The 27,295-nt window shown below is 46.9% G+C and overlaps 1 protein-coding gene across 6 annotated transcripts in view; it reads right to left on the reverse strand.

The window, feature by feature from the left end:
* Jade1 (jade family PHD finger 1) overlaps positions 1-27,295 on the reverse strand; it is a 60,946-nt gene that overhangs the window by 25,374 nt on the left and 8,277 nt on the right. For 3 of the 6 annotated variants that reach the window (XM_051185668.1, XM_051185670.1, XM_051185667.1), the window contains exons 2-3: positions 10,959-11,036; positions 2,602-2,687 (exon numbers count right to left, since the gene is read on the reverse strand). In XM_051185668.1, the coding sequence (XP_051041625.1) occupies positions 2,602-2,687; positions 10,959-11,010 (138 nt within the window). In that variant the 5' untranslated portion in view covers positions 11,011-11,036. Of the gene's footprint in view, positions 1-2,601; positions 2,688-10,958; positions 11,037-26,523; positions 26,774-26,922; positions 27,054-27,295 lie in introns of those variants that run through there. The other 3 variants (XM_051185669.1, XM_051185665.1, XM_051185664.1) reach the window with 3 other exon arrangements.

Below are 27,295 nucleotides of genomic sequence, written 5' to 3' on the forward strand. Positions count from 1 at the left end.
AGCTGCAGAGTACCACAGAGCGGTCCATAACAAGGTCACTGTATCAACACAGAGTAAGTTGGCCCTATTACAGAAACCCTTCACCTGACACTCCTTTCCCTTACCCAGGCCTGAGTGGCTCCAGCTCCCTCAGTCAACACAAGCAGAGGCAGCAGTGACTATATCAGACACAACTGTTCCCCTCTCTAAGACCTCTCAATTCACCAAGGACTGCTGAACACAGGCTCTTGGAAATCCTTCAGGGAACGATGGCAAGTCACTCAGGTGTGCTCTTTGGTGGCCATGTTTAAAAACAAAACTTCATTAGCCAATTAACCTAAAGGCAAAACCTAGAACCACCTGGTAGAGGTCACTATCATCTAAACTAATTTGCCAGCTAGCCCACCTCCTGAGGTGCTAGCATTTAGAGCAGGTGGCTGGTGAGAGCAAGGTCCACTTTTGCTAACACCAGGAAGAAATGCAAACCTGCAAACATCTAGGAGTGCCACAACAGGTCACTATGGAACCAAGTCAGAGGATGCCATAACATCTACCCAGGAAGCAGTGTCTGTGGACAAAGAGAACCCTGTCTTCACTGCAATCAAGAGTCAACGCTCCTGTCCAACTACCAAAAAAGCACCCAACTTATAATGAAGAAACCATGAAGAAAAAGATACTGCAGAAAGGACACCCCTGCCTCTGCTGCCTGCCCTGTGGACTCATGGGCAGTTGGCATCCATATCAACCATGCTGACCGACAGAACAGCACACCCTGCCTGGCAGCCAGGGCTACACAGCACGGCTGGGTCCCTCTCTGGCCTTCTCCTCAGCCCACTCATCTGAGGGTGCACAAGGAAACTCTAGCCTCGGCATGAGCAGGCCCCACCACACACCAGAAACAGAAGGAGCCTGAATCTGTGGGCTGTCCTTCATGTACACAGCCTCACTCCCTCATTCAGGACAGGAAGCTTCCTGGTGCTAAGTGTGGGGGCACACTGTATGCCTGCTGGCTTTTCAGGCTAGCCATTTCTTGATAAACCTTGTCCTGTGAAAGAATGAGGTAGTATCTAAATAAAAAAGCCACTCCTCTGGCTGTCATTTTCAATATTAGATTTTCCCCAGGATTCCACTCCTAACTTCTCCAGGCCCATCAAGCAACAGCTTGGCTATGCACCTTCTGCAAAGATCACACAGGACAGAAGGCCCCCTGGGACACAAAGCCCCTGGATCTGGAGGCAAGCCTAGTACTGCCCCATCCGAAGGGAAAGGCCTTCAAGGTCAAAGCTATGAGTCCAGCTAAGCTGTACAAAAAAACAAGCAAATCTGCCAAAGAGAGGCAATCAGACTGGGAAAGGCAGCTCCATTCCTAGAGACCTGGGAGAAGATCTGGCCCAAAGTTCAGGTGGCTGAGTAGATCAAGGGCAGGGGGAATGGTAACCTGTGTGTGCTTTACATAGGAAGCAGTTTGCTCTCACAGGACTTTACACAGACCAGGCCAAGACAGAATGAGTGTCTGCTGCTCAGAGGGCTCCATCACACTGCTAGGCTGAAGAAACAGCAGTATGGACATCAAAAAGGTTCAGTGCACTTACAGAGACAACTCAGTATTAACAGAAGTAAATAGAGGGCAGAGATGTTCCTAAGCCATAAAAAAAAAAAAAAAATCAAGTGAGCACTGAAGGTCAAAATGGACACAAAGCCCAAAGCACACAGCATTTCCCACACCAGCCCATGGCCCATGGAAGTGCTTCCTGGAACGTCTCTACCACTTTCTGGTAGGTGGTGTTACTCCATCACCAAGAAACTCCTCTGCTCCTGGAAAAATCATTCTCCAGTACCCTAAGGCAGCCTGGGAAGGGCCTCAGAGAAACACCTGTCACTGTGTGGCCATCACACTATAAGCCGACTGAGGTCATCCCACAAAGAGCAAGATGCCAAGAGAAGTTTCCCACAGCTTTCCCTGAGAAAGATGACAGGCTCACACACCTGGCTTTGAATCCTCAGAGTCTAGTGAGGGTTGTAGAGAAAACAGATCTCAGGGCATAGGGACCCCACCCAACTAAGGCCAGCAGGAAGACAGACCTCTAAAAACAATTTTAGCATGGAAAATGAACAACAAAATATAGGGCACCAGGGAAACATAAAATGTGAAACAAATTGGGAAGGAGGGGGAGAAGCATTCAGCATAATCCCCAAAACAAAACTTCTAAAATTACATTGGGTTGTTGCCAAATAAGCCACAAATTCATGGCTAAAACTAACTTGAGGCTGGCAATGACTTGGCAGCAGCTCAACCCGCTCATCTCCTGGCCAGAGGAAAAGTTGATGGGAGCCAGCGAAGACAGAACAGGAAAGGGGAAAAGAATACAATTAATAATTATAGCTAACATTCACTGGGCACTATATATGTGCCACTTGCTGGCATGTATGCGCCTATGTGTAGTAGCCCACTTATTCCACTGGAGTCTCCAATGAGACACACATCTTCTTGCCATCTTCCCAGGCACAGAGGTTAAGTAACTTGCCCAGACCTGCACAGCATGAGGCAGGCATTTGGGCAGTAGGTTGGCATGCACATATGTAGAGCACACATGACCAAAGAAAGCAAGCACTCAGAAGTACCTCAGAAGGTTTTCGATCTTCATGCCTAGAGCAGGCACTCCTCCCGTGCTGGGATCGGGAATGCTGGGACCACGTTGTTGACAAGCCTAAGGAGACAAATATCCAAACAGGAACCATTAAAACATGAACACGCAGGGGGGGTCAGTGTTTCAGTGGTGACATGCTAGTTACAAGAGCATGAGGACCTTTGTCCAGATACCGAGCACCCCAGGAAAAAGCTGGCTGGCATGGCTATGTGTGCAAGCAGGTGTAACTCTTGAGCTTGAACTACATCAACCTCTTCTATCCCTCCTTAGAGGAGTCCACCAACTTCACTACTTGAGGTCAGAAATCCAAATCATCTAGACTCCTCCTTTCTGCTCAGAACACAGCCAGTCAGTAGCCAAGTCACAGCTAACCTTCCAATGCCTCAGAACACTAGGTCCTCTTACCCACCCCCACCGCTGCCTCCTACTCACCTGTCAGATGAACAACCACAATGGCCTCTGCTCCATGCACACAACTGCAGCCAGAGCAGAAACAGCTGTCCCAACCACCTCCACTTTTTGCCTAACTTGCTGGTAACTCATTTCATCCTCCTGTCTATGTAACTACAGCATCTGGGCACTGAACATCTATGAACCTCATCATTTCTCAGAAACTGACAAAACCTAACAATGTTAAAAAGCAAAAGCCCAAGAAAGCACCAGGGAAACCACCTGTCACCCACACTCTTACTGCCACAGAATCTATAGACAGATGCAGCCAGACTTAGGACAGAGCCTGCACACATGCCTCTCACCCAGTTCTGAATGACCACAACTCACAGGACTGAGGGCTCTGACAAGGAAAGTCGATACCCTTTACTAAGTCATCTAGCTGCTCTAACTTCCATGGAATGAGTCTTACAGGTAACTCACAACATTCCTGTGACTACTTCAGAAGATTCTCTGATTGAGAAGGTGAGGCTGCTGCGTGTGCGAACACATACACCCACAGGAAGGAGTGAGCACTCTAGGAATGAGGCAGACCTGCAGAAATTCTAAGGCTGGTCATCAGAGAAAGAAGGGGCTGGGTAGAGGAATGACTCTGGGCCAAGGCATTCCTCTAACTTAGGGATTCGTACAACTTCCTACCCACAACCCTAAGTATATATATAAGTATATAAAATAGGCATTAAAAACAAAATCAAACATTAACTAACTATAAACCAAAGAAATTGAGCTTGAAAGCATCCATTAGCATCCATATACACATTTTTTACATTTATTGACAAAAGCAAATGTGCATACTAAAAAAATGAATGTGGTAAGTTTTGTGTAAAAAATTTAATTTTGGTTGAATATTTGATATGCCAAAACACAGGGAAACTAAATTTTTCAGTTTGATCAATATTCTGCCCTTTACTTTTCTGTTCCTGCACATTTAGAAACCTTTTACTGTTGCCAAATGTTTTGTGACCCCCACATTCAGTTACTTGTGGAGTCACAACCCACTGTTTAAAGGCTGGAGAGGTGGCTCAGGTGTCAAGAACACTTGCTATCCTTGCAGAACCCAGATTCGATTCCCAGCACCCACATGATGGGTCACAATCAACTGAAACTCCAGTTCCAGGGACTTTTGACACCCTCTTCTGGCAGGCATACATTCAGTACACAGACAAAATACCCATACAAATAAACATTTTAAAGAAGAAAAACAAAAGAAACAAAAAAAAACCACAGTTCACTGTTTAGGAAACCATACTCTACAGTCCAGACTGTAAAAGAGGGGTGGGGGGCAAAGGTGAGCATGGGATTCCTAGAAGGATTCCTAGAAGAGCTGGGTAGAAAGTGACAGTGATGCTCACTCTGTTGCTCATGGTGGTGCTGGGGATGGAGCCCAGGCCCTGCATGTGCTGGGCAAGTGCTTGAGCGCCCCCTAAACTCTGAACTTTAAATTGCTCTGGAAATAGTTATACACTGGGAATAAAACAAGCACAAAGCTTTAAAGGAGAATCATTCCTCTGCTGTACTTTACACATGGCCATTAAACAGAAAATAAAGAATCCCCAGACTTCCAGAGTTGACAAAGAAACAGCATTTGTCCATTCTTGGCTTTCAGACTCATCTGTTTGTGTCTTCCACTGAAGTTTGTCATTGTGTGGGTTCAGAACGCAAAACTAAGAAACTGCACATCTTGAAAAGCTGCTTGTACTACATTTGCTTTTAAAACAGACACCCAAGATGGGCAGTGGTGGCACACACCTTTAATCCCGGCACTCAGGAGGCAGAGGTAGGTGGATCTCTGTGAGTTCCCGGCCCAGGACAGCCAAGGCTACAAAGAGAAACCCCTGTCTCAAAAAGAAAAGAAAAGAAAAGAAAAGAAAAAAGACATCCAAGGCTGCTACAATCCTGGTGCCCCATATTAACCAGTTAGACCCTCTTAATTTACCTGGTGTCAATCAATATCATACAAGAATGAGCACAAGAAATGACTGCCCTTTAAAATTTATTTGCAGAAGGGAAGTCTGGAAAAGAATTTAATTCAAATTATCACTGACATAATATTTTCAATAGCTCACTTACTACAACTAAGAAACCACTAGTTCTAGTCCCTCATCAAGGGATGATAAAAGTAACACACAATTCCAGCATCTAAGGCTCAGGGAACACTATAGAAGAGAGGGCAGGGAGACTGTAAGAGCCAGAGGCCAGGCAGTTTGCTATGCAATTGTCTCCTATGTCAGGCATGACAGTGTAAACATGAGCTGAACAAGAGCAGCAAGAGACATGCCAAAGTAGATGGGGGAAAGACCATGAAGCCTCAACCCTAGACAAAGATTTGCAGGTAATGAAGGAATTAGAGCAATAGAAAGTCTTCCCCAGTGAAGAGCACACCAACTGGTTGGTTATACTATACCAAATGGTCAACCACGAAAATAGCATATATGTAAGTTAATACTATAAAGAATGGGCAGGTTCTGTTTATACCTTGGAAATGGCATACATACATACATACACACACACACACACACACACACACATACATCAACAACAATAAAGGAGACCATGAATTGAAGGGGGGGCAGGGGTACATGGACAGATTTGGAGGAAGAAAGGGGAAAGAGGAAATGATGTAAACATATTATAATCTCCCAAAATAAAAATAAATAAGCCAAGAAACAACCTAAAAATCTACCACCAGAATGCAAAGTGATAAATAAATTATGACACATCCCTTCAATGAAACACTAGCCAGCAATAAAAAGGAACACATTATAAACAGATGGGTGAGAAACACTTGCTTTGTGTACCATGGATAAATACTGAAATAATTACACTAAGTGAAAGAAGCCAGACAAGGAAAAGGTACACTGCACTGATATAAAGTTCAGGAAAAGGAAGACTAATCGAGACTGACAGCAGATGAGTGGCTGCCTGAGGCAGAGTTGGAGGGACAGATTATTTTGATTTTGATGACATAATACATGTTAGCATGGCTAAACCTCTCCAAGTACACATTTTAATATGTGCAGCTTGCTGTACATAAATTACCCATCAGGAAACTATGAGAAGGCCATCACCACTAACATGGCACACCATTCTCAGTAAGGACTACAGCCACCTTCCACACAGAAATCCTAGACTTCAATGCGGAGCCTAGAAAACAAGGGCAACCTCCCTGCTCCAGCATCTCTGCTGTAGGCCTCTTCCTTCTGACCTTCCTGTTCAACACTGTCCCTGTTTCAAAGAGAATACGCAAGCACAAGGCACAGAGTTTGTCAGTACAAACACACACAACAAATCCTCAGGAAGCAGATGTTTGAAAAGTGGATAAATTTTCTAATTAAAGTGTTGTTCAGGAGAGTCATTGGGTGTTGTTCTTTGGAAACTATCACAGTAAGCCTAGAGCTGAAGACAGCAGGCGTACAGACACACTCCTGTTTAACTGAATACAAAGATGTTTCTGAGTTCCCAGAAAATAAGCATTCAGCAGCAGGTGGGTGGGGCCCCTGCTCTCCTATGTACCACCTGTCCATCCAGGCCACTACCCTCCCCTGTCTGTACTCTCCAGGCTTTGGAGTGGATGCTCCAACAATACTCCAAAACTGTTTTGGAGCTGGATATGCAGTGCTCTGCCATCCTAGCAACAAAGGGGACAAAGCAGGGGGCGCTGATGAAGACAGGCCTGGGTGCGGTGGCAAGATCCAGTCTCAAAAACCTAGTAAAGAGTAATAGTAATTACTTACATTCCTCACTAATTAAACAGTTATGGCATACAATACTTTTCAGAAGGGGGCGCATCAAACAGGAAATAAGAGACCTCAATGTCTAGGTAACTCACACTAGAACAAAGACAGGGCATCTACCAAAGCCACCAGTGACCAAGCTGAGCTGGAGTTCCACTGTGTTCTCATGTCCAAGCTGCTGATAGCTGAAGGCAAATCACAGGGTTCTGTAAGGCATCTTTACTCCTGCCATCACAAGACTGGAAGGTGGGAGGAGGGGTCAGGAGAATCAGGAGTTCAAGGTCATCTGAGGGTAGCCTCAATGGGCAGCACACTTCCAGTCTCAAAATAAAGACACAGTAAGTAAACCTTTGTTCCCCTTACTGTTTGCCTTCATCAAGAAGTAATGATCTTGGCAATGATGTCTAAAATTATGGTCATTCATAGATAAATAATTGACACCTAAAGCTAAGTCCTCTTCATTGACAAATCTGACTTAAAACCTCTACTTGGACACTATCCAAGTAAAAACAGTCTTGTAAACTATCTCAAACACTGAAAAGAACAGGAAGGAGGGAAAGAGTGTCCTTTTACTGTGCCCAGCTTCCATCAGGACAGAGCATTTGGGGCTACCACAGTTACAAAAGGCTCCAAGATCACAGCAGGCAGCAAGCACTGCCCATGCAAGCACCAAGCCCCTTCTGCTTCTGCCAGACACCACCAGCACACCCCTTTGAAATATTAAAAATAGCCCTGCTGGCTTGCCCTAGAGCTAAAATAAGGGAAAAGCCCAAGAGTAAATCTAATGCATATTACACGCTACCTCCCAGCTTTGGATCAGTTGCGTGTAATAAGCTGTCCTGGCTCTGGGTTAGGCCCTACTGCCACATCCAAAAATAAAAGGTAGCAGAAGATTACAATGTGCAAGAAAGGTCTGGAATGGGAGACAGCGTTGTTCACACTACCACAAAACACAGACTACGAAAGTCCTCCCTGCACTAGCCCAATGGTGACTCTCTATGACTGAGACATGTTTCTGCCTTTAGGAGTAATGTCACATGTAACATATGTCAAGTGATACTCTAACATGCAACACAGGCCTAGCAATATTGAGTGTCATGGACCAGTGTCCCAGCATCAGAATACAGACCTAGCACATTGCCCCTGGGCATAAAGCATAAATTCTCAGGTGAAATTACACAAACAGCATCAGAACAACCTGTTGTCTATGCTGGGAGGGGGTGCTACACCTGCCACAGCTCCTGAAGTCAACCTCTATTGTCCAATCTATTCTCGCCTTCTGAAAAGCAGAAGGTTTGACAGTATTTCTTGCATGGTATTTAATTTTTCTTACTTTTATAGGGGAAATATGTAAGGATATAGATCAGAACTATAATTAGCCTGACAACCAGTAATATTCCTGCCCAAAAAAGGGATGTTTTATTCTAATTAGCCTTTGCAGATAAAATGAAATCTTTAGAAACAATGAAACTAAATGGCGGACCCTGCTCCCACCTTTGCCAGACTCCTAAGGACCAAGGACTCTGGGTGGAAGCGGGAAGTTAAGGGCTTGCTTCCCCGGGCCACACCCAGGCACAGGGTATAACTTCAGACTTTGGCTGGGCTACCCAGTCCCAAGAGCCCAGCAATTATAGACAGTGCATACAAACACCCCAGCACTATTCCATCTAACTGCAGGGATGGGCCTCCAGAGTGGCTGGAGAAAGACCAACAACCATGACTACAGCGGATGAGGGCTTGCACCTGGCACAAAAAAGGCCCATCCATCCCCAACTGTAAATACCACACTGCTATTCCCTAGGGCCAGGCCAGGCCAGCAAACAAAGCAATGGGCTCCAGACTCAGAAGCCAGCAGGCCCCAGCTATGCCTGTGGCTGGTGCTGTGGCCCCATGCTGACGTCTGCAGCTGCCTCTCCTCCACTTGGACATCCTGCCAAAATCCCAGCAGGCCTGCAGGCTGGACAGGCTAAGAGGTGGCCACTGCACAGACCCTTGCTGTAAACAAGACTCAGGACATGGAAAGCTATTACAGGTGGATCTCACTGCAAGAGCAAAAGATTCCACTACCACCTCCAGGCCCTTGAGTGTACACAAGGGGAGGGACCCCAATGCAATTAATGGCTTAGTGTCAGAGGCCTACACCATGAACTAGCTGCTAAGGGTGAGGGGAGCCCACAGCTGAACTATGCAGATAATGCCACAGGGCCTGAATTTAATGAGAGCTACTTGCTCACCACGATCATCACTCACCAAGTCACCAAGCCTGACCAGGCAGCCATAAAGTACCACCAGCTACCATATGTTCTATACTGAACCAACTACATTGTAAATACACAGGTGACCGTCTAGCAACTGTCATTCCTATCCCCCACAACCACACAGAGTCCCATGTGCAACAAAGAACTGTGCTTGGTGGCACTCTACCTGAACCTCCCAGATGAACCAGGAACATAGTAGAAAGGAAATGGGCCATCACAGCCAAGATTTTGGGATGGACACTTCTTAGTGTAAACACACACACACACACACACACAACACAGCACATGTATGGAAATCAGAGCACAACATGCAGGAATGGGTTCTCTATTCTGGTCTGAGGGATGGAACTCAGGCTGCCAAGCTCAGCAGCAAGCACCTCGACCCTTTGTCAGCCCTGAACAAACTTGCAATGCGAACTTCTTTTCTAAACTTAAAAAGTCCAACTTAAAAAAAAAAAAAAAAGAAAAAGAAAAGCTTCAGGACATAAGTAGACAGAGGCAGCACTTTGATGGGTGTCACAGACAAAGAAAAAACACCAGGCTTTTGACAGAGGAAGTAAAAAGCAGAAGCTGATCCTCCAATTGAGGGCCTCATGGCCAACTTGGTGTTCCCAAGCTCACACCTGTAGCTTTACCTGCCTGCATGTGTAGTGGAAACCTCAAGAGCCCTCTAGGAAATAAAATAAAAATCCCTCCCTTGGAGACAACTTCCTGCCTCCCTTCACTCCTGCTTCCCCGCCTCAGTTTCTCATCCAGCTGGAGGTGGCCACAGCTCACCCCCACACTGCCCCTACCATCACTCTGTTCTATGCCCACTGCTCCATGCCTTCCCACAGCTACAGCCACAGTTCAGAAAGCCACAATTTGCATGGCTGTTTCAGGTTTGTGGCATTCCCTCCTGCTCGGCTGTCCACATAACCCGCGCAGCAACAAAGCATACTTGAGCTGACCACCTGAGACATCAGGCCTTCAAACACCCTATCTGTCCACAGCTTTTCATCCCTGGGACCTGCCCAAACATTGCCTCCTCCTTGGGTCTTCCCAGACCTCCTCTCTGAGTTCCTAACATCAGAACTGTTCTTAATGTCTGCGGCAAAGTGCCTAGAAAGCAGGCCTGGCTCCCTTCCCGCCTCACGGTACAGCAAGCTTTCTTTCAAGGCTTCCAGAGTTTAATGTGTAATGTCAAACCTAAGCTTAATGGGCTAGAGTGCAGACACTGAGCTAGGTACAAAATTCCCTGCTGCAGTCTGAAGAGAGAGCTTCTCTCGGCAGTCTGTTAACTCCTCAACACAGACACTATGTGACATTTATTTTGACTGCCTGGAAGCCAACTAACTCCTGGTTCTCAGCTACACTGCGAAAATCTGAGGTTGCCAGAGAGCTGAGATGCAGACAGTGACAGTACTAAACACCGTCCTGTTAAACCAGGAAAGGGCAGGGATTCATGTGCCATCTATGAAGAACCTGGACTTGGTACCCTCACATCACACTAGGCAATCCTCTGCCTGCCCTCCGGAGGCCCAGGCAGGTTGAGCTAGTTAATAATTACCTGGCTTTGATTAAGTTCCCTCTTCATAGAGAGTAATGTGAGGTACCATAAATGATGTTTAATGAAAACAGACACACCAGTGGCTCTTGGAACTGAATTTTTCTCCCTGCGTTAACACACAGGAAGCCTGCAGAAGGCCTGCCTGCAGCCAACCTTGCCGGCACAGATCTGGTTACAGCCCTGCAGTATCACACTCAGATGTTTCTCTCCAGGCCTTGCCTTTCTCTGACCTGCTCGATATGCAAAGGCCCTTGGCTATTCAAATCACTATATTAAAAAATCATGTTTTTACACTGACCCCAACCCTAGCAGGCTCTAGGAACAACAAAGCAGGACTTACTGCCATTGTCGTCAGAATCCTCACTGCTGCTGGGAAGGCGACCTCGTTTCATGATCTCCCCGGGAGACAGCAGGCAGCCTGCAAAGCAATGAGACAGCACTTAACCCAAGATGGTAACAGCGATCATCAAGTTGTGCTTCAGATGGCAGCCAGGATGCTGCAAACAAAAGCAAACATAGTGCCTCAAGGAGCATTTGAATTACAAACAGTGAAAAGACCAAAGACACATAATTAGCTGAAATCATTAACAGACCAGGTTAAGAGTTGGGGAGAAGGATAAAGTCACAAGTGGGCAAGTCTCCCAGAGATGCCACCCTACCCTCCACACTCCCCAGACATCACTACAAATACTCCAGAAGTATCCTCAGCCCTGGCAGTGAGCACTGCAGAAAGCAGTCCACAGAAAGGAGCAATGCTCCCTCCCCAGACAAATCCATGTTATATGTGCATATTGTGGGGGCAGGGGTGGGCCGGGGCCTCAGGCTGTGTTCATAGCACTGCGATTAGGCTTAGCACTGGGATTAGGCTTCTTTGGCAAATTCTGTTAAAAAGAGCCCCAAATTTTGCTAAGATGAACTAAGTAACAACCTGTGGCTCTAGAAAGAGCCAGTGGGATAATGGGGAGACACACCACCTGCAACCCCTCAAGAGACCCATAGCTAGAACTGCAAGGCACTAAGGCTTCAGGGATTCTGATCCAAACCCCTCCCTTTGGCTCCTTTACAGGTGACTTCTCCAAGGTCACACTGGATAGGGAACTCCTCATTACCCAAATCTTTTCAGGACAAGTATGAACAAATCAAACTAATTTTAAAAAGAAGAAAAAAAATCAGCGCTGGAGAGATGGCTCAGTGGTTGAGCACTGGCTACTCTTCCAGAGGAGACCTCCCATTGCCCACATGGCAGTTCACAGCTGTCTTTAACTCCTGTCCAGGGGATCCAACACCCTCACACAGACATATATGCAGGCAAAACACCAATGTGTAAAAAATACAAATAAATAAATTATCAAAAATAGTAATAATTTAAATTTAAAAGAAAATCTGTTTAGGGCATTGGTGGTACACACCTTTAACCCCAGCACTCTGGTGGCAGAGACAGGCGGATCTCTTTGAGTTCGAGGCCAGCCTGGTCTACAGAGTAAGTTCTAGGACAGGCTCCAAAGGGACACAGAGAAACCTGTCTGGGGTGATGGGGAATCAGGCATCGAACACACACAAAATGAGAAGAAAACCAGCCCACCCAGCCAGGCCTCCAGCTAGTGCAGTAAAGGCCTCCAATGCACTCAGGTGAGAAAAAGACTACCTTTACCAAAGAGAGCATTGGGCAGCGACTATTAAGACAGGTAAGTCAACACTGTTTCAACAAGTCTAAAGAGCTTTTCCAAACTAAAATTGTCTTGCCATCTGTGGGGCCATGATCTTACTGTCATATCAATGACTCCCAAAGAAAAAAGGAGAGCTTTTTCAAGCCAGAAGAATGGCAGCCCTTCACCCACTCATCCAACCAACTCCCCCCCCCTTGCATCACCACACACAAGTGTAATGAATGAGGTTTGTTCCCACAAACCGAAGTTGTGTGGACAACCACTGCATCAGTGAGGCGGTAATTAAAAACCAAAAGCTCTACTCTGAGCAGATCTGTAGGATACTCAAGAGGCAGAAAAACACCAGATTATAAGGGGACCAAAATATGACACTTTGGTCTAGGGGCTATTTGGAGTTGCCTTTGCCCTACCTGACCAACAGCATAAATTTCCCTTTTGCAAAGGAAATTCCACTTATAGAGGTGCCCCACAAAACAGTTCTCATGCATACACAATCCTCAATTACCACTCAATCAAACTTGAAGGTCATCACCTTCCCACAATTTGCCTTCCTCCAAGTCCAAAGCCCCCTTCCTTTTAGTCTAATAATGTGTGCCCTTTTTAAAGAACAGGATACAAGGAGCTGGACAGCAGCTCTGTGAGTAAGTGCATACTCCTCTCGTACAGGGCCAGAACTTGGTTCCAGAATCCACCAGGGGCTGCTTACCATCATCTGTGACTCTGGCTCCAGCCTCTATGGGCACCTGCACTCATGTACTAATACCCATACACAGACACACAATTAAAAACAAACCTTTTCAAAATACAATAGCTAATTATCTCCCTATCTAATGCCTTTAGGGTGGCATTACTTTAATGTGACACACTACACATACACACACGCACACACACGCACACATTCATTTGCCTGTAACTTCTGTTGTCAACAATTAATTCAGTCTACTTATAAGTGGCCCTGAACCGTATTAAGTTTTTCAGAGCCACAGTACAGAGCAGTATGTTTCCCTTTTAGGAATGAACCCACATGATTTACTCACATGGACTCCTGAACGTTAGGGTAATATTTTATATATTCTCCAGAGAAATTCACCCAAATTAAAGTCCGTGGGCTTTTGTTTACCAACTAATTCTCTAGACCAGTTAGTTGATGGGGACTTGGGAGATAGATGGTTTAGCTGGTTAAAGTGCTTGTAGCACAAGTGAAAACATAATTTCAAAACCCACAACCACATAAAAGGTAGGGTTCACTTGTAATCCCAGCACTGTGGGCAGAGACAGGAAGACCCCATAGTGCTCCCCAGCCAAGCCAGGCCAGTCAATGAGAGACTGTCACCAAAATCCAAGAACAACTCTAAGGCACACATGTCCAGTTATACACACCAGTAAAGAATTTTCCAGAGACACACTCTATGGACTACAGCTTCATCACAGAATGGGCTGCCACAATCCCAAGCTCCACCCATTCAGTCTCTCCAGAGAGATATCTCACCTGTAACTCCCAACCCTCAGCAATCTACAGCCTGACCACTTGTGCCCAAAATGTCCATGGCTGAGACACACACACCTGTGACCCAATCCCCACTTGGAAGTGACAGTCTTCCCTGCCCATGTGCTGGCAGCCACACTCTCCTCCAACCTTCTCCAGACACCCCTGCTCCCCTGGGGCATGGAGAGACCAGGAAACACCTCTCACTCATCACAATAGCTTCAGCTCTCCAAAGCCTGAAGGTTAAACAAGTTTTCTAAAAATCAAAAGTTACCACCTATAGAGGAGGGATTCCTTACACGTAGCAATGCTGCCAGGCAGCCCAGCCTGAAAGAAGTTCACTACCTCAGGAAGCAGATGAACAATGAACTCTGAGAAACAAGGGCTTGCTTCATCTTCACTTACTCAGTCAACTTCCGATTACCTACACAGAATAGTTTGGAGATCTCGGAATCAATCACTGCCCGTCAAAATGCCTTCCTCCCAGCTTTCAGATGAAACAAGCTAGACTGATGCTCTGAAGTACAAGTGAAATTAGTATTTTCCTTCTCGTGAATTCCATTCTCACTGGCCCTGAAGACCAAAAGTAATGGAGCTGTGTTCTGCCTGTGGTGGGGGCTAATGTTCAGCAAAATTCCCTCCTCTGTGGCTCTAATGTACTTAAACCTTGACATGAGGCTGATTTATCTCACCTAGGATTACTTACTGTATCAGAAAATCAAAGTCCCAGTTACTATCTTTAACACACACAGGAGACTGGATGTTGCAAGCATCTGTCCACTAAAAGCCAGAGCAAGAAGGAGCAAGTTTCTGCATCACTATCCCTGACTTTGGGAGCACTAGCTGATTGCTACCTACACAGATGGTAGGGAGCTAAATGATAATCAATTGAAAGGGCTACTACTCACAGAGAAAGCAGTTAAGACACCTACCAGCAGGCAAGGCACCCACAAAGACCTGAACAGGCGGGGCCTGGCTTCTGCCCTACTGAATGAATACAGGCAAACAACAGAAATCCAGCATCCCTGATGCTTAACAGTGGTAAACACAAGAGTCTATATGAATCCAGAGGGTTCAAAGAATCAAGGAAAGAAACCAAAGAAAGGCAGCCAGAAAGCATATCCCTTTACATCAGAACTCTATCTCCATATTCAAGACGTTAGGGTTTTCCTCCACTAATGAAATCCTTTTTATTTAGTGGGTATGGGTGTTTTGTCTGCATATTTGACTGCACATGCCCTGTGCCGGAGGAGATCATGAGAATGAGAAGACATGGGGCCACCTTTAACTGGAGTTAAAGGCTGTGAGCAACCATGCGGGTGCTGGAATTCAAGCCCAAGTCCCCTGGAAGAACAGCCCATAAGTGCTCTTAACAACTGAGCCATCTCAACAGCTTCCAGATATTCCTTCTTATTTATATGTGACTGCCAACGTTTATTGACTGACATTGTGTGACTCTGTCAAGTCCCCCTATCGACCACTATCATGATTTTAATTCATCCTTGAAAAAGAAATCAATCATGCCTGAGCAAAGGTGTAGAGAGGTGGGGAGTCATGGAGATGTTCAAAGGCAGAACCCTCATGACAGCTTCTACCTCTGGTGAGTAGCACAGAAGTTTAGCCAGTTTGCCTCACTCACCATGAATACCTTCTACCTTCTTAGGAAGGCCCTCTCCAGCTGCAGCCCCTCATTCTTGTCCTTTCCAGCCTCCCAAACCAGAAGCCAAATAAACATCTATTGCCCTTAACTTAATCCAGGCTCAGGCATTCTACTGTAGCAACAGGAAACAGACTAAAACACTCACTTCCACCTAGATCCCCTCCCCACATCCAACCTCGGGTGTGCTCTCTGCTACCCTCTTCTCAAGGGTCAAGTTCAAAAATGCCCTACATCACCCTCCACTTTCAGCTCCATGCAACTCATCTTGTACCACTTAGCTCAGCAAGTTGCTGTGTAAGGTCATTATTCACTTGAATAATTAACAAGTAGGACATGGTAGCACATGCTTGTAATCCCAGCACTCAGGAGCCAGGTGCAGGATTCCTAGCTTAAGGCCAGTCTGAGCTCAATAAGGAAATCTTCTCTCAAAAAACACATACTTGGGTCTATCAAGAACCATCAAGATGGTTCACTAAGCAAAGGCACTTGCCACCAAGTATTAAGACCTGAGGTAGAAGCCCAGAACGTCCACGGTAAACAGAACTAGCACACACATGCAGGAACTGTTATGTACATACACACACATACACACAGGCGTGCTCACACACATACACATGCACACGCATAGACATATGAATGCAACACACAAAGACATACACATGCACATGCATAGACACATGAAGACACACACATGTATACACACACTTGTAATTAGAAAATGTAAATACAATAATAATAATGAAAAAGAAAAGACATTGAGGCAAATCTCTTCAAAGGAGACCATGGCACTCAGTGAAGTGACTACAACAAGTTGTCTTGCAGTGAGGGAAGATGAAGACAAGGCAAAAGCAGCACACAGCCCAGTCGAGGAACACAGTGTGAAGTTCCTCTCAGGGAACTTCCGGAAATGGGTTGTAGTTAAACCAACTTGGCAAGATGAGTGCAAAAGCCCAAGAGTTAGTGTCCAAACACAAGGGCAGGTGACTTTTGCTGAACTCAGTAACTCTCCATTTTTATTTTATGTGTGTGGTGTTTTGCTTACATGTATGTCTGTGCACTGCTTATGCAGCGCCTGAGGAGGCTAGAAGAGAGCATCAGACTCCCTTCAAACAGGAGTTAACTTGTGCACCCATGTACATCTGGGAATTAAACCTGGGTCCTCTGGAGAAGCTGGAGCTCTAAAGCACTGAGCCATACCCCATCTTTCTTTGGGTGGGGTGGGTGGGACTGGTTGGTTGGTTGGTTGGCTGGATTTGATTTGGTTTTTCAAGACAGGGTGTTTCTGTGTAGCCCTGGCTGTCCTAGAACTCTCTCTGTCGACCAGGCTGGCCTTGAACTCACAGAGATCCACCTACCTCAGCTGGGATTAAAAGTGTGTACCACCACCACCCAGCCTATCTTCTGGTGTTTTAACTAGTCTTTTAAGTTAGCATACAAAGCAATGGGTTAAATTATGGCTCTTCCATACTTAGGTGGTTATACTCTTTATTTATTTCCCTCCTCTTCTATCCTCCCTTCTCCATCGCCCCTGTCTTGCTGGTCCCCTTCCTTCCTCCCTCCCATCCCCACTTCTGCTTTTTCCATTGACCTTTCCTCTCTACTCCTTCAAGATCTGTTCCTTTAACAGGATTGCCGAGGTCAGAGAGAAAAAAACAAAGCACTCTGAGGTCAAAGAGTAACTGCCTACCAGCATGTAGTGTTCCAAAGATTCCAGTTTCTGGACAATAGTGACTTCTTTCTACAGTGCCACCAAACCTGACTTAAAAGGATCCAATGTCCAGGAGCCCTGAGAGTTTCCTTGTTATGTTTCTCATAGCAGGAGAGCATTAGGAAGTCAGGTTTCAGTGTAAACATCATTGGTCCTTCCTAGAGAGCTTAAGCAGAGGCAGTTGCCAAAGACGTGGCTGGATCACTAAACAGCCAAATCTTTGGTATCTCTGTTCAGCGCAAGGTGAGATGGGCCAAGACAGCTGGACAGCTGTGGTGGAGTTCAGGGCACCATCTCCTTGGAAGACTGAACTTACTCAATGCCTTCTGCCACATGGGCTAAAACACAGTCATTATACACATCCACTCTAGTCCACAAGCTGTGGACCGCTCCCTTCCTGGATGGGGCAACCCCAGAAGCTACTGTTCACATGGTGGAAGCAAGGTCCTCAAAACCTTCAAGCTTGCGTTTGTTTCCTTTGACTGGAACTGAGGAAGTTGCCAAGCAGTGAAATGAAAGCACCAGCAGATGACTGAGCCACCTTAAGACAGCTCCAGAACTGAAGTCAGAGTTCATTGGCCCCAGTGTGGCCGGAAAGGAGCAGAAGGAATCCTACCAAAGATTAAGAATGTGGAGGGTCTTTATTCAACACTATTCCTGGGAAAGGGACTCACAGAAGAGACAAACCAGTCAGGACTGGAACCAGCAGGGACCATTTATCAGGCCATAAACTCCACAACCCTAATAAGGATCACACCCCAGCGATTTTACTATCTTATGGCTCATATGCAAAAAGGCTGCCTTTTTCCTCAGAGTGTCAATTTTATGCACTATGTCTCCACTGTTATTTATGTCACCGGCAAGAAGTTCCAGAAGGTACTCAATTAAAACCTCCACACACTTCCTTAGCCATCGTATAGCACAGTCCAGTGTGATGTACTGAAATTACCTCCTGGATAAATGACTGAGTTCCTGCACATGGTGTGGCCTATGTTCATTCACAGGCTTACTCGCCTTACTTAAGTTCTCCCCCTGGGCCACCTTCTTCTATCCAAGCAACCAGTACACAGTGAAACCTGTCTACCTGTCCCTAAATTAATGTGAAAGAAACCATAGTGGTATCTAATTTCAATTTTTAAAGCAAGAGCATAAAATATCCAAATTACCAAAAGTAATCCATATGCTCAGTGCCAACAGCTTACACCACATTTCACATTTTAACAAAAATAAGAAGCCAGAAAACATCTAGCCATATCTAATCCAAAACAATCAAGAAGTTAACTAGAACGCAATTAAATTTACAGTCACTGCAATCTAAGTATTTCAACCAAAATAAGTGGGCTTTTTAAAATGCATATCATATACCAAACTTTAAAGAAAATGCTACCCAAGTTGCCATAGGACTTGGTTGTAGAGTTGATGTTGGTAATAAATATGTCCTCCAAGAGGACTGACAACTGAACGGGTACCCACTCTTGTATCAAGTGGTACAAACATTAACACCACCCTGTAAACACCAGCTCACATGGATTCTTTACCAATTAGTTTGAACTCAAGGTTTTAAAAACCAAGAAAACCAGCTGGGAGAATCTTAAGGAATGTATAAATGAGTGTTCCAGAACAAATCACAAGCTGCTCCACTTGGCAATTTATAAATGACTCAATCACCACTTACACCTAAGACAAGCCTTTACACCCCAAAGGTCTGTGACTGAGCACTCAATTAACACTCAGAACCAAAGGAGGGTGAAACAAGGAGATGTGCCTTAAGGCCAGCCTGGGCTTCACAAGCAAAACTAAAGGGTGGGAGGGTGGGGGGACAAGGACAGGATGGGACACACATACCCTGTGACAGGAGCACTGTGGGTCATTGGTGCTTTGGTGCCATGATGTATCTTAACTTCATTCAACAGAAAAGCAAATGAATTCACACCCAAACAACATCAGTTGTTACCCTGGCCTCAACCTATATCTTCCCAGCCCTATTTCCAACTAGGAAGCATCCCTTCCCTGTGAGATGTGGTCATATATGAAAGGACATGCCGGTACAGACTTAAAAGCAGGCAAGCTATGGGTGTAAAATTCCAACAAGAAATAGGCCCACTTACATGTAAGGGAGGATACATACAATTTCTTATACTCAAAGGCAACTTTAGAGGAATGGAAAAGGGTCATGGTGGTTCTGAGAAAGGGGGCAGTGGCCAGTCACATTCTAGACAGAAGGCACAGATGCACGCACCCCTTCCTCAGATGGGGCACTACAGACTTCTCAAGAGTTTCTGGAGGAAAGATACAGAAGAAAAGCTTATTTTCTAAAGCATTCTGAAGTTACCATTCCATTCTGCCTTGAGTTCTCTGCACCAGGTTCTAACACACAGGTCACACTAGATCAAAGATGTTTTGGGCAAAGAATGAATGAACCAAGGTAAGGGTGAGAAAGGGTTCCCAACCCACTACTGCACCGTTGGTGGAATACTGTATCTACAGGGTAATTTAAAGATTTTTAAATGCTCAAACAGATGTTCTTGCTGGGGTTATACAAATTAGCCTTTGCAGAAACCAGGCTTGAACAGCTAATGACAATTATGCTTTGCAGATTGACATGCAGCTGCTTCTGAGGAACTCCAGTCCTTGATTAGAGCCGACTGTCAAAAGCGATCAATTACCCTTAACTATGTTAAGTCACCAAAATCTTTACAGCACGATCCTAAAGGAAGCAAGAACAACTCGAAGTGTGTGTCCCAAGACATTGACAGTACACTTAGCGAACATGTACTTCACGAGTTCCACGTGAGAACAAACATTTCATCACAATTGTATGCTGAGCTGAGACAGCTGCAGAAACATCAGATGGTCTGAAAACCTCACAGAAGGTCTGCAGAAGGCCTCTCTCTCACAACCACACAGCTACACGATGTCCCCAAAAGAAACCACAAAGCCATAATTGGAAAGCTGCATCTGATTCCAGAGATTAAAAAATGGGGTACACTCCCAATTTTAAGAGTACCCAGAATCAGCTGGGCGGTGGTGACACACACCTTTAATCCCAGCGCTAGGGAGGCAGAGGCAGGCAGATCTCTGTGAGACCAGGACAGGCTCCAAAGCCTCAGAGAAACTGTCTCAAAAAACACAAAACAAACAAACAAAAAAAAAGAGTACCCGGAATCCTGGAGCGGGCCAGCAGCATAGAGAGAATTCACAGGGTGAGGGCAAAGGCACAAGCTGAACCAAAGCCCCCTTGCCAGGATGGTGGGCACACCTCCTCCTGGTTCCTTGACCCTGGACTTCCCAGATTCCTGGAGGACTGGGTAAGAACAGCCTCTCAGAAGACCAGAAGACTGAGGCCACACTGTATTATCAGTGAGCAGACAAGCGGCATGAAATCCAAACAGCAATGTGTCAAATGAAGTGTGGCTCTTGGCAAGCTAAGGTAAATGTGGTTGCCACTGCTGTTCTGCAGAGCAGAGGATAGCACACAAAGGCAGAAGCAGACAAGTGCATTGGAAGTTCCATAGCACTAGCCACCACAGGAAGCCAGCTCTCAGAGCAGCAGGCACAAACTGGTTAGCAGGACACATGCACTCTGCTTGGAATCACCTCCCTCTCCAGAGAAATCTAATCAGAGCACTTGCTGCTTGCTCACTCGGGACCCCTTCTCCACAAAGGTGACTATGCAGGCACATAGCATCCCAAGAGGGACATGGGAGTCTAAAACCACAACTCTGAGTACACTGATTCCAGCCTGAAATAACACAGTAAAGTCAATTAAGGTTAAATAGATGACTGATTGACAAGTGATAAAGGAAGAATGAAGGACCACCCTCAGACTAATTAACTCTATACTTATCAAACTTTTTTCTTTTTGAGACAGTGTCATATATCCCAGAACAGCCTCCAACTCCCTAGCTTCAGATGACCTTGAGCATCTAATGCCCCTGCCTCCACCTTCTGAGTGTTGAGATTACAGGCACATATAATCACACCTAGCTTATGTGGTGATGGGAACTAAACTCAGGGCTTTGGGGCTTTTAGGGGACAGGTTAACACTGTCTTAGTGTCAGGCCAGAGGTCAACAGCCTGTTGCAGAGTTTGGATTATAGACTGTTTTCAGATAGCTGAAAAAGGAGAAGTGATACAAGACTCAAATTGCTGGCCGTGTGCTGTCCTCACATAGCTGCTCAGTAGCTGCAATGGCCCACATGACCCAAGGGACCTAGAACACTGACTCCCTGTCCTTGCAAACGCTCTTACTGTCCCTTTCTATCAGTCAGCAGGCTGGCAATGTGGTGTATAGATATGTCTGCCTAGAGGAATCAATTACCCAATCCTGGGCAGGGACCTCACAGCTTAAAATTGAGAATCAAACATGCTCAGTCCCTACCAAGTCCTGGAGTAAAACAGACAAAAAACAAACCAGAGGATGTGTGGAGCAGCTGAAACACAGGTGAGAGACAGAATGCTGTGAATCTCCCTCAAAAGCAAACCCTGCTTGGAACCACTGGGCCCTCTGTAATGAAAAATCCCCAACAAACTGCTTACCAGTAACATAAAAATAAGCACTCCAGACAGCAATTCAACACCAGAAGGAAAAGGATAGGACAGAAACCTACAAAGTCACCAGAATTCAAATGCTTAAAGGAATCTTGAGTTCCTAAGAGAACATGCATAAGTCTGTACTTCCTACCCCTTCAGGTGACTCTGGGGGCCACGAGCTACCAGCCATCAGCCCCTCAAGCCTAGGCTTGGATAGGGAACCTTGAGTAATTGTCTGAGCCTACCATGTGCAAACCAGGCACTTCAGCCTCAAGAAGCTGCTAAGTTGGCTCTATTTCTTGCTTGGTATTACCCTGGAGTAGGAAGGAAATAAAAACTACCCAAATGTACTCCTCAGCTTGAATTCAGCCCCAAAAACCTTCACTTTGAATAACTGTGCAGAAACTGCCTTGGTTATGGGAACTTGGGAGTGCAGGAAACATCTGACACTTGGTATTGTTTCAGTTATTCCAATTGAGTGCATTCAACAAGAGCAAACTATGGCTTTAATTTCCCCAGAAAATTGCCCAAAAGAACCTAAAGTTTTAAAACAAAACTTAGAGGGCAGGGTAGATGGGCAGTGATGGAATGAGTGTTTAGTATGTCTGAGACTCTGAGTTCCACCCCCGGTACTCAAACTGTACAGTCACCTAAGAATAAACCGACTTTAGCAACCTTAGCCACTTTTCTGTATCTTTACCTGAAAAGCCTAAAGCAAAAAGGCAAATACAGATCTAATTTAGAGTAACTGGAAGTGTGGTTGGTGTCAGGGCTGCGGTTTTAGCTCAGAGGTACAACACCTGCTTAGATCACAAGATGCCCAGGGGCTCTTACCCACCACTGAAGAAAAACCAAGACTGTTCTCTGAACATCTGTTGAGTGCACAGTACCTAACTCTGAGCTCATGTTAATAAAGGAGCAAAAGATAAAGCATACAGCCTATTACCCAGGACCAAACTGTCTGGTCCAAGTCTAGTATTTACACTTCTGCTGTTCTCATCAGTAAAAACTTCCCCAGTGATCACTCAAGATCTGGCCTAGAAAAAGTCTTGTGTTAGTATCTAGCACAGGCCCTGCTAAACTTGAGTGTCACATTCAGGAACAGGTATAAAGGCCCCTAAGGCCAAGCCTGATTTTGAAGACAGAGTAACTTAACTCCCCAACAGTGCCACCAACTGAACCCCACCCCCGCAAAAAAAAAAAAAACACGTTCTCCACAGACCTAACTTTGTAAAGGAGAATGTCCTAGAAGACTTTCAATTAAATCTCAGTCCAAGATACAAAAGTACCAGGGGCTGGGATGCTTCAGTGGGAGAATACTTACCCAAGGCCCTTGGGTCCAATGCCCAGCACAGGGGTAAAATAAATGAAATAACCAAACAGTAATTACCACACATAGTAGTCATCCAAATTCCACACTTCCTTGCTGTGCCTCGAGTCACCACACTAGGAAAAGCACTGCCCCACTGAGCTGTTCACCCAGCCCTAAATTCTAAATGCATGATCAGAATGCTGCAAGACCCTGAAAGGGGAGAAAAATCAATTCACACATAAAACTTTCGGGGAAACAAAGAATTACAATTAAACTACTTTGCTAATTAATGTTATGAGGTTAATACACTTCATGAAAAAGGAAGTACTCCCAAGCAATCCCCAGTGCCATGGGGAGAAAAGGTAAGGGAATAAGGAAAGGATACTGCACACGGGGCCAGTTTCCTAAAGTGAGAGCCAAGACAAGGGATGACGTTTAAGATGTTCAGTGTTTCTACCAAGCCAAACCTCTCAATGCCATTTCAAATCATTCAAACACTGCCTGCAATATCTCAACAACCATCCGAGGCTATTTAATCTATAAACCTGCAGGAAAACTGGTTTATGGTGCCAACTATGACAGACCACTGGCTGTAATGATGTAACAGGTGCCCATGTGATAGTGGTAGTCAGTCATCAGTTATCTACCTCCTCCTCACTCTCATCCCTAACAAAGAAGAAATCCCAATCCAAGACTAACACAGGCTATATTCCAGCCACCTCAACTGAAACTTACGACCTTTTATCTGGGCAATCTGAACATACATACCCCAGACAACCACACTTCCTTCGAGTACTTTTCAAACAGATAATTCCCAAATTACAATGATGACATTTGAGTTGCAATTTTAATTCAATTAACTTCACAGCCAAAGGCTCACCTCACTCAAAATCCTTCAAGGACCAGTGGTTTCTAAGAAACTTGCCTTATGATACAGCAGGATCAAATGAGGAAAGCAAATATGCCTTAGTAGTCAATGAAAAAGTTTACCAAGCTAGCGGACAGGGAAAGCACCTCACCTCACAGGCATTCATGTAGATAGACCCTACTTTGATTCAGGCAGAGGTGTGTGTGCACTCGAGGGCAGCACTCGAGGGCACACACAGCCCCCCATCACCCCTACAGTGATCCTGTGGTGACTCCTGGGTAACAGCCAAGTACTCTGTTCCTCAATATCAACACATGACACCACTGCCCAACATCTTCTTAACCCAAAGGCTATCTACTACCTGTGGGGCACATGAAACATTTCCACGTTTAGTTCGTCTCATCACTGGGCTGGACAAGCCTTGCTTCGAAATGACAATCACTTTAAACTCCTTCCCTTGTCTGTTACCACTTGGATGACTTTCCCTGTCTACCTACTCTTGCAATCTTGGTAACTAGAGTAAAGTTTTTCATAGGCTACAAGTGATGGAAGGAGAAAGAATCCTCTCCTCTCCTCTCTGGCTGTGCTGGGGACTGAATCTAGGCTTTCATACAATCTAGGCAATCGGCTCTACCACTTAGGTACACAGTCCCCATCCAGATTTCTCTGACAATTCAAACCCCACGCTAGGAAGCAGCATGGGGCTCTAAAGTAGAATGAAATGCAAGTTCTGCTATACATCCTGGGAACGGACCAGTCACACTGCTGGCATGGGCAAAACGTGGGGAAACCTGGCACATTAACTGGAAACTATATTTGTTCTAGAAGACGAAATTCCAAATCAAATACATTTGCAAAAATATGCAAACTTTACGAAAGGGCATAAAACACCAAACATTCAAAAAAAAACGGTCTTTCTAACTTCAGTACTTGGTAACAATGTCAGACTTAGGCACACTCTCCAGGGCTGAGTTGCAACCATATGCAGGTGACAAGGCCAAAACTCACACATGGTTTGACATTTTGAAGAGGCCACTTAAATCTTTTAAGTTAGGTCTGAATCTAAGGTGAGTATAAGCCTCTAAGTGCTTCTAAACACACACTGTACATTCCCCCAAACACACACACACACACACACACACACACACACACACACACACATTCAGTTTTCTGTGACAGTATCCTCAGTCAACCAGTCCTACAACATTAAATGTAATACAGATTCTTAAATGTGTAAAAACGCTATAGTGAATGGCACTAAAATCTTTAGGGTAAAAAAGTTGCCAGAGTATGTGACCTCCCTAAAGATGTGGTCCACTGCTACATATAAGAAATCCCGACCGTGAGTGAGTTTTTTTAAGTCCAATGAACACTTCCTTACTCCAAGTAGATGACGTTGTATCCTAAGTAGTGTGGTCCAACCACCGATGAATCACTGCTTATATTGGCTTTCGGGAAAATTCTTCCCTGTGTCTTGAAAGTAGTTCATCACCTTTGAAAGGCTTTAGCCTTAAGAACCAAGCATCGAGAGGTACCCTCCACCGCAGGTATTCTAAAACGGAAAAACACTCCACCTATGGGAGCCCTTTTGGAAAGACACCCCACACACACACACAAACTTTCCCGGGAATGCGAACCTCGGGTTCTCTTCCACTTTCCTAAAAGCGGAGCTCCGTGGCCAAGCCAAAACATTTCACAAAAGGAAATTTTAAATCCCCTCCAGGCACGGGTCAACAACACAAGGGCAGAAGACCTTCGCCACCACGTTTCTAGAAAGTCACCTAAAGCTGCTTTTAAACGAGTCTCCCAGAGATGACGAGCTGTAACTGGTTACGAAGGCACATTTAAATCGCCCGCTTTTTTGTTGTTGTTTGCTCACAGCAATTCACCGGCGCCGGGAGTGCGGCCGCCCCCGCGTGCCCAGAAGGGGGAGCCCGGGTGTGAAGCCAGAGCAGGGATGCGGAGCCCGGGAAGCCGCGGGCCACGGAGGCGGTATGGGGGAATCAGGGCCAGGGAATGAGAGGTCGGAATGGAGGCCCCGAACCCAGGATCGGGGGTGAGAAATGGGGAGGCCCGCAAAGGGAAGCTCTAAGGGTTGGGAAGTGGGGGACATGGGGGGAGGGAGAGAAAGGGCCCTTGGAAACTGGTTGCAGGGCCCCGCACCCAGCTAGGAAGGCCCAGGTGGGGCGGGGAAGCCGGCAGGAGACCCGGGGTGGGGCCAAGGACCGCGGGCATCCCTGGAGCCCTCCCGCCCGGCGCAGGGCCCGGCACCGCGCGGCGCCGCCTCCTCGCACTCCCGCTCCTCCCAAGGCGACAGGAACAACAGCACGGGAGGAGGGGAAAGTAACTCCGGCCCCGGTGCGGGGATGACACCGCCTCCCCGCGGCGCCGCCGGCCCCGCGCCCGCGCCGCCGCCCTCGGCGTTTGAAAGTGGCCACCCCCCGCCGCCGCTCCCGCCCGCCGCCGCCAGCTGCACCAATCCGCTCGGCCCCAGTTGCAAATCAAACGCTCCCTCGCGTCCGCACGCCACTTGCGCCGCTGCAAACGGCTACGCCGTCTCTCCCCGCCCGGCCTCCCCGCGGGCCCGGGGAGCAGCAGAGCGGCGGCGGAGCAACGCGGCGGGCTCGGCTCGCGCTCCCGCCCCCAGACAGTTCTGGAAACTGTGGATCACCTCTGTCACAGGAAGCCATCCGGCGCGCAGGGCGGCGCGCAAGCAACAAACAAACGCCTGCGGCCGCCGCGGCGCGGGAACAGGGACTGCGTCGGGCGGCGGCCACCCCGCGCCGCGGGCTTTGTGCGGGGTTCCAGCGTGGGGACGGGGCCGGGCTACCCCCGGGCGGCCCCGGAGCGCCTGGGACCGTTAGGCGACGCTCGGGCCGCGGCAGGGAGCCGCCTTGGGGCCGCCGCCCGGCCCCGTCTCTACGCCCTCCGCCTCTCTCCCGTACAGGAGGGCGGGCTGCAAAAGTTGGCCCCGGGGCCAACCAGCACCTGCCCACGTGCCGCGTAGGCTCGTGCCCCGGCGTCCCCGGTCCCTTCCCCCGCCGCCCGCGGCCGCCAGGTCACCTATTACCGGTGGGAGGGGAGCCCGGCTGCTATTTAAACGCCCGCGGAAGTTGAGGCACCCCCACCGGCGGTGCTGTGCACCTGCCTCCCGCCGCCGCGCTCCGCCACTTTGAGCAGCAGCGGCGTCCTCGGCCCCGCCTCCTGCCCGAAGGCGGGCGGTGGGGGGGGCGGGTAGGAGGTGGAAGGTATCGAATTTCTCCAGCAAATGGGACCGTTCCGAAAGGATTCGGTTCTCCGGTCAACATTCCACATTCCATCCCTCTCCCGCATTTGCAAGCCCACGCCGAGCCGAGCCGACCCGGAAAGCCTACTGGCTACCGAACAACAGCACCCAACTCGCAAACACACTCACAGGCACCAGACACGTGCACCGGGAAGAT

This window comes from Phodopus roborovskii, unplaced genomic scaffold (genome assembly GCF_943737965.1).
Source record: "Phodopus roborovskii unplaced genomic scaffold, PHOROB, whole genome shotgun sequence".
NCBI lineage: Eukaryota > Metazoa > Chordata > Mammalia > Rodentia > Cricetidae > Phodopus > Phodopus roborovskii.